The sequence below is a fragment of the Pantherophis guttatus genome, chromosome 3 (assembly GCF_059756535.1).
Source record: "Pantherophis guttatus breed Tessera chromosome 3, ASM5975653v1, whole genome shotgun sequence".
In the NCBI taxonomy this organism is placed as follows: Eukaryota; Metazoa; Chordata; class Lepidosauria; order Squamata; family Colubridae; genus Pantherophis; species Pantherophis guttatus.
In genome coordinates this window covers 143,437,248-143,446,062 of record NC_142065.1, presented here as the reverse complement: position 1 = coordinate 143,446,062, position 8,815 = coordinate 143,437,248, and the positions used below count along the sequence as shown (strand labels likewise).

Genomic DNA, 8,815 nt, shown 5'->3' with positions numbered 1-8,815 from the left:
TTGACTGGTATATAGAGATAAATGGGGGGGAGAGAGAATATAGAGAATGCATGTATGTGTGTATATATGTGGGTGAATACACTCTGTCAATTACTTTAACTGAGGTACCATCAACATTTTGAAATTGTAAATCATCAAATTGCAGGTAGCAATCTTTGGTTGGGTAAAATACTCCAGCGCACTTTAATATCATAATATCCTGAATTTAATTAGACACAGCAGACTTAAATATGGCATGATCCTATCAACTTTTTTCAGTATGATTATTTATGAGAGTCACTGATCAATGAAAGAGGGAAATCTTGGGTTACATCTTTTCCATGTAAACAATTAGAATTTACAAAGGTTTCACTTTGTTCTGACACGCTCCTTACTTTGAAATATTCCATAAAATTCAGTTTTGAAATACTGGGCACAAGCCAGTCAATATTTTAGTCCCATTGAAAATCAGCAAAAGACAGAAACAGGTTTGTTAATAATGAGACAATCCAATTATTAGTTTAATTTTTATTTTTAAAAAGTCAAACTATTCAACTTTCCATGTTGTCCCAATATAAATTTGGAAAAGCAACAGAAGTGAACATGGAACTCCAAAGTTTCAGATCATGTCTACATGTGCTTACTATTATATAATTTCACCTCTGCAGATTCAGAAATGTTTTTGATCTGATAACGTTTTGCAACTTCTTCCCAGGACAAAGTGATGATGCAGTAATTCTGAGTTCAAACAGTTTTTATTTACACCCTAGCAATGTAATAAAAAAGAGCCCTCCAGATAACCCAGACAAATTTGTGGCTTTCATAATCATTTTAGTGTATATATGAAATAGCCACATTAGCACAGCAAAGGCTACTCTTTTTTGGAACATCCCAACTACTGGAAATTCAGTAGCTGACATTATTCTTCCATTGAAGATTTTAACATTCAGCTGGGAATATTATGCGTTTTACAACTTCATTCTTTGTTTCACTTCTTTCAACCCGGTCTTCGTGGTATATCAGAATGGTAAACAAACTCCTGACCACTGCAATAATAAAAGGCAGGAAATACATACATTAGCCAAATTTAAAATAAACCAGCCAACCACTCCTGAGCCAAAACAGAGAGGTTTTATGGGGGTACCAAAAATGCCAATCACAGAGATCGGAACAACCATTTATCTGAAACAGTATAGGGTTTGCAATAGTGGTGAATATAGGATATAGGGCTTCCTGGCTGAGCAAGGGTTGGACTAGAAGACCTCCAAGGTCCCTTCCAACTATATTATTCTGTTAAAATCTCCCTGGGGAAAGTATTGCTGACCACCTCAAAAATGACTCTTCTTTCTTAAGTCTGAACGATTTAAAAAGAGTCGCCCTGAAGTTTTCAGCGGCAGGCTGGCACCATTCCTCAGATCTAAGTCACCAGACTCTCTACAAGTATACACACATCACTGTATTGCAAATACAGCGGTTATTGGATTTTATTTTATTTATTTTAGCTCAAAACAGCACCCCGATTTCTTCCCGGTGTTTACTCTCCGCGAAACAGTCTAGTTTCGAGGCTCGATGCCCCTTCGCGGGACGCGAATTTGGGATATATTTTTTTTTTAACCTCCCCAAGCTAAGCGTCCCTCACTGTAATAATCAACCAACGGAACAGCTTGCCTTCAGAAGTTGTGGGAGCTTCATCACTGGAAGCTTTCAAAGAAGAGGCTGGACTGCCACCTGTCAGAAATGGTGCAGGGTCTCCTGCTTGGGCGGAGGAGGGGGGTGGACTAGATGACCTACAAGGTCCCTTTTCCAACTCTTGTTGATCTGTTCTATTCTAATCAGCAGCAAGGAACAGGAAGGCCTGCCGCGCCGAGTCCCGAGGTCGATTATTCCCGAGGAAGGCGACCAGGGAGACGGCAGGTCAGGCACCGCCACCTGTAAAAAGGCACCTCGCCCTTCGCACCTGAGACGAGACTCCCGCTCCGCAAAAGAGGAAGGAGTGGAAGGGGTGGGAGGAGCTAACCCGTGGCGGCGGTTTCATTGGACGGAACCCTCAGGGAGGAGGCGGGGCTTGGGCAGAAGAAGCACCAATTGCTTGCCAGCCAGAGTTGGCTGGCTGGCTGCGCGATCGGTGCCCACCTTGGCCGACCCACCCAGTAGCCTCTCGGAGGGGGGGAGGGAGGGAGGTGTGGTGGAAGCTCCTCCTCCCCCCTCTGGCCCAGCGTTCGAATGGGCTGGCCCGACAAGTCCCGGAGAGAGATAATGACAATATATACCACTAATGACAGCGGCGGCAGCTCGAGTGTTGCGCCCGCCAGCAGACGGCTCGCCCGCGTGGGGCTGAGAAAAAGAGATTTTTTTTCTCCGTGTTTACGCGATCGGGGGAGAGAAACGGACTACCGATTTTATCGCGCGGTCGTTGCTGTGGGCTTTTCATCCCAATCGGGAAGGATTTGTGCAAACAACAACAACAACCCAACAACTCAAGACTCGCTTGGCGGAGGGAAACCACTTGTAGCCGCTTCCAACTTCTCAGCCACCTGTTGTTGCTCTCTACTTCAACCGCCTGAAAGCAGCCGAGCCAGGAAGGGGGAGAGAGAGAAGGACGGCAAAGCATCCCTGCCCTGGGTCAGACGCCTCTATAGGGGGGAAAGAAGGGTTCGTATCTGGAAACCCTGCCCCGACGGTGGAAGAAGAAGCCGGCGCCCAGAAATAAAAGTTCACCCGAACTGCCAGGAGTTGAGCCATGCGCGCTGATTTTGCTTTCTAAGAAAGCGACCCGTCACCTGGCTAATGGGAAAACAGCACCGCACCTGAGACGGGTTTGGAAAAAAAAAAATCTTACACCCCTCTCGCCCGAAATATATATATATATATATACACGGACAGCAACTTTTCTCCAAACTTTGGCCTTGGCTGGAATGAGCTGAGTTCGGATTCCTTTCGGGGGAGTTTGCAGAGGGAAGAAAAAGAAAGACCACCTGCTCAGCGTTTTGGAGCCACCACGCCCTACCTTTCCAGGGATCCCAAAGCGGAGGCGATCTGATCCTCTATTCTTCTCCCCACCCCGCCCGCTCACTTCCATTCCGAGACTTTTGACCAGGTATATAGACATGCACCCCAACTGTTGATCTCGTCTCCCGGGGAATCGAAGCCCTAAAGTCGGCAGAACCACCAAGAGGGCTCCCCTCGAAGGAAGGAGGCAGGCAGGCACAACCTGGGAATTGGGGGGCGGCTGGCCGGCAGAGGATCACCGAGCTGGGGGGCGCAACCATGAAGCTGGAGATCTTTGCTCCCCGATACGAGGACAAGCTCAGCGGCCACAGCGGCAGCGACCAGGAAGGCGGAGGCGAAGCTTCCCCGCGGATAGCCGAGAGCGAGCTGGGCTCCGACGGGGATTGCGCGGCTCTCAGTCCGGCCAGTGGTTGCGGGGCTTCTCCCCGGCAGGGCACCGAGCCTTCGCCTTCCCCGGGAGGCGAGTGTAAAGCGGCGTCGGGGCTGTCCGGAAAGCCTTACACGCGCCGTCCGAAGCCTCCCTACTCTTACATCGCTTTGATCGCCATGGCCATCCGGGATTCGGCCGGGGGCCGCTTGACCCTGGCGGAGATCAATGAGTACCTGATGGGCCGCTTCCCTTTCTTTCGCGGCGCCTATACGGGCTGGCGCAACTCGGTGCGTCACAACCTGTCGCTCAACGACTGTTTCGTCAAAGTGCTGCGAGACCCGGCTCGGCCGTGGGGCAAGGACAACTACTGGATGCTCAACCCCAACTCCGAGTACACTTTCGCCGACGGCGTCTTCCGCAGGAGGAGGAAGCGGCTCAGCCGGCCGGGGCTCACTTCGGCCCCCGGGGGCTCCCCTTCGGCTCAGCCGTCCCCCGCGCCCGCTTCTTCCCCGAGTGCCGATCGGAAGACCCCCACGGGGGAATCGGGCGTGGGAGCCGTCGGGGGCGCCGCCGTGAAATTCTCCAGCCCCTTCGCCATCGAGAGCATCCTGAGCCGACCGTTCCAGCCTTCCGAACAGCAGCCGCGGCCCCCCGCGAGGCCGGTGGGAGAAAGGCCGGTGGCGTGGGCCGCCCCCGCGAGTTATTCCCGGCTCCTCGCTCATCCGTCCGTCTCTTACGGCGTCGTCCCTGCTTTCCCACTGGCGGCGGCTTCGGCCGTTTACCATTACGGCCTCCCCGATCCTCTGCTGCTAGAGTCCTCCAAGGGGAAGGCTTTGAGCGCCCGCGATCCGCACCAGCCCTTCCACGCGAGACCCTCGTCGTCCTTCTCCTCTCCCCGGCTTTCTTCGGCGCAGCTGCAAACGCTGAGCGTTTCTCAGCTCTACTGCCCCCTCCGGCTGCCCAGCTCATTGCAGCAGGTGGCGGCCACTCATCACAACACCTACAGGCCTTATCATACATCAGAGACGCTATCGGTGTAACGATCGAACGGTCTAAAGAACCCCCGTGAAAGGCTGGGGTAACGTGGGGACAGACGGGAAGTGTCTCTCGATGCACTTTTTTTTTTTTTAAAGGAAATAAAACCCAGACTCAGTAGAAAGACTGTGCCTTAAAAACGCCGTTTTTTCTCCTCCAGTCCAAAACCAAAAAAGCTGTTCAGATACATATATATTTTAAAGGTTGGACTCTTAAGATGGACAGCAGAGCTGAAAGGAAACCGTTTCCTGCCTATGATTGGTTGGTTGATGTTTGGTGGGGGCATCCATCAGGCTGCAGATGCCCTGCTTCTTAAAGGGAATCTGGAGAGGTGCATCGGAGGCTGGGAAGCTTTTCTCCGTGGTTGTAAATAAAGCATATACTGATCCTGAAGTAAGTCCGATCGAATTAATTTGGGCTGTTCATAGCATTGAAGCCAACCTAAATAAGGATGCTAACATTTATTAAGGGTGATCCTGAATCCTGAACGACAGGTATGGATGCTATCAAAGGTGAAGATATTTTGGCCAGTGAAAAACTGAAACTGCAAAAGCCTCGACTGCATTAAGTCAGGTATAAACTACCTGACTTAATTCCCATGGGTCATGTCTGGGGCACATGGGATTTAAAATCTAAATATCTGGAACGTGCCAGGTTTCCAGTCTTGGGTAACTTGAATCAAAGCTGAGTCCTATGCACCCTTTAGCTTGGAGCAAACCTCAGGGAACGGAAATCTTACCCTAAACTCCCAGAGCAGCTTTAGACCAGGATTAGCACCTGGATATGCATTGCTTAGTAATTGTCTGTAAGCATGTTTCAGCTCCTTAAGTGGTGGCCTGGGGAGAGGAGAGCCTAATGGCAGTGCAGCTGGGAGAAAGTGAGACCGCTTTGAAAAAGTGAGGTCACTTTGAAACATGCCTATGCAGTGGAAGCAAGGCCAATCAACTTGAGCAGCCCTGATATTTTGGCCATTGGGAGATCATCAAAGGTCATGCCAGGCAGTATCTTTCCAGCAATGAAACTCCTGTCATGCTGGACTGAGGTGCTAGCTTGCAGAAAAACAAGTGTTAGAGGAGGGAGCAGTATGGCACATACACACACAGCCAAGGAATTGAGTTGGCCACCTTGGTGCCAACAGGTGTAATGAGCCCTGGCCAGACTTCAGCCTACAAAGGGTGGGGGGGGAGTAACCATGGTTGCAGTCTTTTTGAGGATTGGCATGTAATCTACAGCAGCCAGTCCCAGTGCAGACTGCCTAGGGTTGCCACTAGATGGCAGCCAAGTAGATGCAGAACATTCTATGTCTTTGCTGCCATCTATTAGACTTCCAGAGTTCTGCATAGCGTTAATACAAATGCAACTAACTGGGATAGCTTTCCCTTCCCTGTTCAAGAACCCCAGGTACCAGCAAGTTCCTTTCTCTTGAATATAAGCACTAGCTCTTTAAATGTGACTAATGTGGGGGCAGGAGGGGAGAGAATATTTGCCTTGGAGCCCAGACAGCTGGAAAGGAGTGATTTTATGGATGTCAGTCTACTGAATTTCATCATATGTATTCTGGAGTAAACTCTGCTCTAGTACTGCAATCTCAAGCTGATTTATAGCAAGCTCTAGGCAGAGGAGTAACTGGATAAGAATCATGACTTTAGACACTGAATTAATGGAATCAGGGTTTTGTTTAAGAATGCTTTGTTGGCATATCACTTTTGGACTGAACAGGAAAAATGCCAAGTTTTCAAAAACACTGAACGTTGGGTTCTTGTTGCACATACCTCTCCCTACGAATGGTAGGGATTAAGTTATTTATAACCTGCAAAATTCTGATGTTTAAACAAATGCAGGCTATCTTTTTCTCATTTTTTAAAATTTGAATGCAAATATAGATATATTTTTAAAAAATATGTTTCCCCACCCCATTGATGTGAGCTTGTTTGCTAAACCTAGTTCATTGGCCTTTCCCTTCACTCCTACCCATGAAACTGATGCTTTGTTGGTTATATCCTGATAACCAACTGGGGTTATCAGATGGGGTCCAAAGCAAAAGAGGGAAGGCCCAAGTAGGAACAATCAAATGTGTTGCCCTGAAAAGGGAGGATACTTTCAGAAACTGCCTGTCGCAAACTCTGTGTGTATGTCCGCATGGGTTCATGAAAATCTTGATCAAGATAATTTTCTAATAAAAGATGATTTTTTAAAAAAACTCTTGAATTTGGAATTGCCTGTGTTTATTCCAAGGGACCCTGTTTTCAAAGAAGGCAGGACTGAAGAAATGAAGCTGGGGAAGAGACAGAATGAAGAGGGCAAAAATGATTCTGCACCTGTATATAAATGACATCCATACAAGATTTGGGAGGAGGCTCCTTGAAACTAACCAGGAACACTGTCTAAAGAAAATTGGCTGTTACTCTTCCATTTCTTTCACTTGGAAATAAGTGGAACAATATAGTTTAATAGAACTCACCAAGCCAGTTAGCATAGGGCTGAAGTACAATGCCTATGATAGCACAAACCCCATTGGAATCACTAGGTTCCCAATCCTGTGATCTCTGATTTGGGAATATTCAGTGAAAGTGCCTTCTAAATAGATTGCTCTATGAGTACGTTTTGTCTATAAGTTAACATTTTTTTATAAAAATCAAGGGGGGGGAGAGAGACCTGAATCATGAGAATAAAAAAAAAAAGATTTCCTCTCCCCTTCTCCAAGTTTGGTCTTGTACTATTAAGAATACAACCCTTAGTACTACTACAGGCATGGAAAAGTCTATATTCCTCTTTGGATTGCTGAATTACAACTTCCACCCAGCATCCTTCACCACTGGCTGTGCTACCTGGGACAGCAGAGAGTTTTAAATTCTGTATTCTTATCTAGTAAAGTTCCTCACCCTGATTGTAGAGAAGCCCCAAAAGGAACAAAAGAACAGATCTTATCTTAATCTTCTACAGATGCCAAAATCAAATTGTGGGGTGGTTAGAGCAATGACAAGGCCCCATTAATTTAAAAAAATAATGGGTTGGAAAAGGTTTAAGAATCATACCGGTTGTGTTTCTGCTTCCCAGTAATAATGGAAAGCAGAAGGGATGGAAGGCAGCACTTTGCTGCACACTTGGGATTCTCTCCCTTTTAATCAATGCTAATTAATCTGCAGCTTTGATTGGGAAATGTTTTTGTTAAAGGCAAAAGGCCACCACATTTTCTCTGGCACATTGTTAATTTGCACTATGCTTTGAACTACCATTCCCACAACCCATTGCTATGAGATTGCTGGCTGAGGGCTGATGTGAGTTGGAAGTCCAACACATCTGGAGGGCAGCAGGTAGCTTCCCAGCCAATCTGTCCCCTTCGTCTAGTGCCTTGCAAGTCTCACAGAGCAGGTGGGAGGGGGGCTGGGCTGTTGGTCTTGGCACTTCCAAACATTTTTTCTGAATAGGAAATTTGCAATCTGAACTTTTTCAGCAACTGCCCTCATTCAACACCAGCAATCAGAACCTCGAAAGAGAAACAGGATGCTCTAAGCTTGCTTAAGGTTTTGAATTAAAAAGTGACACTGCGCTTAATGGGACTGCTGTAGCAGTGGACGAAAGGGAGAGAAAGTGTCTTGCAAGGAACAATCCTGGTTAAAAACTCAATCCTCTCACTACCTCCCAGATTCCTCTGAAAGGTTGTCAGAGGACAGTTTGAACAAATTAAAAGGGGGAAAAAAACTATTTGTCTTTGCAAGAATGCAGTTGAGGCAGCAGGGCAAGTACCTAAAACACGGAATGCTTTTCCTGCTTCATCTAAGTCTAAATTTAGAAAAACCTAACTGACCGATTCTCAGATGGAAGTAAAACCTATTATGGTGCCTAAGGAGAAAGAAGAAATTGGTCACATTCCTTTTTTACTTCCCTGGTATAAATTTCAGTTCTCAATGGAATTATTTTGCAACTGCCTTGAGAAATACTTTTTTAAAAAAGGGATTTGGGCTAGGACCACCCACACACACACAATATACAAGACTGTTAAGCTCAACAGCACGTGCTTTTTAGTGGACTTGAGTTATTGCCTGGACCCATTATTTTATCAGTTCCTCCACTTTGAAATACATTGTTATGAGCTTTGGGGAATCCCTATTTTACAAACGACTTTGTTGATTAAATCTGAGCAGGAATTGATGAAGTTAACTGAAGCTCTAAAAGGGGAGAGCAATGGTGCAAACTCTCCCAATACTCAGAAAGCCTTGTCTACTTTCATTTCCTGATTTCCCAAGCTAAATCTTAGTCTTGAGTTCTTTGGATGAAGCAAGAAGGCACTCCTCAAATTAAGCTCCTTTGAAAATAAGTGGATTTTTAACAAAGATAGCAGTGCAAAGTGTCATCAGACTTGAAAAGTGTCGTCACCAATTTATTTTCTTCTCTTCAGATCTGACCCAATAAACAGCAAGC

General features: G+C 46.7%; 1 protein-coding gene across 1 annotated transcript; it reads left to right on the top strand.

Annotated features, from left to right (window-relative positions):
• Window positions 1-2,050: 2,050 nt before the first annotated feature.
• FOXQ1 (forkhead box Q1) lies at window positions 2,051-4,783 on the top strand. Its single transcript, XM_034429064.3, has one exon. It carries the CDS (start codon window positions 3,247-3,249, stop codon window positions 4,396-4,398), a length of 1,152 nt encoding a protein of 383 aa, XP_034284955.2. The 5' UTR covers window positions 2,051-3,246; the 3' UTR covers window positions 4,399-4,783.
• Window positions 4,784-8,815: the final 4,032 nt, after the last annotated feature.

Coding starts and splice junctions, on each gene's coding strand:
- FOXQ1 (XM_034429064.3), top strand. CDS start 3,247: ATGAAGCTGGAGATCTTTGCTCCCCGATACGAGGACAAGCTCAGCGGC.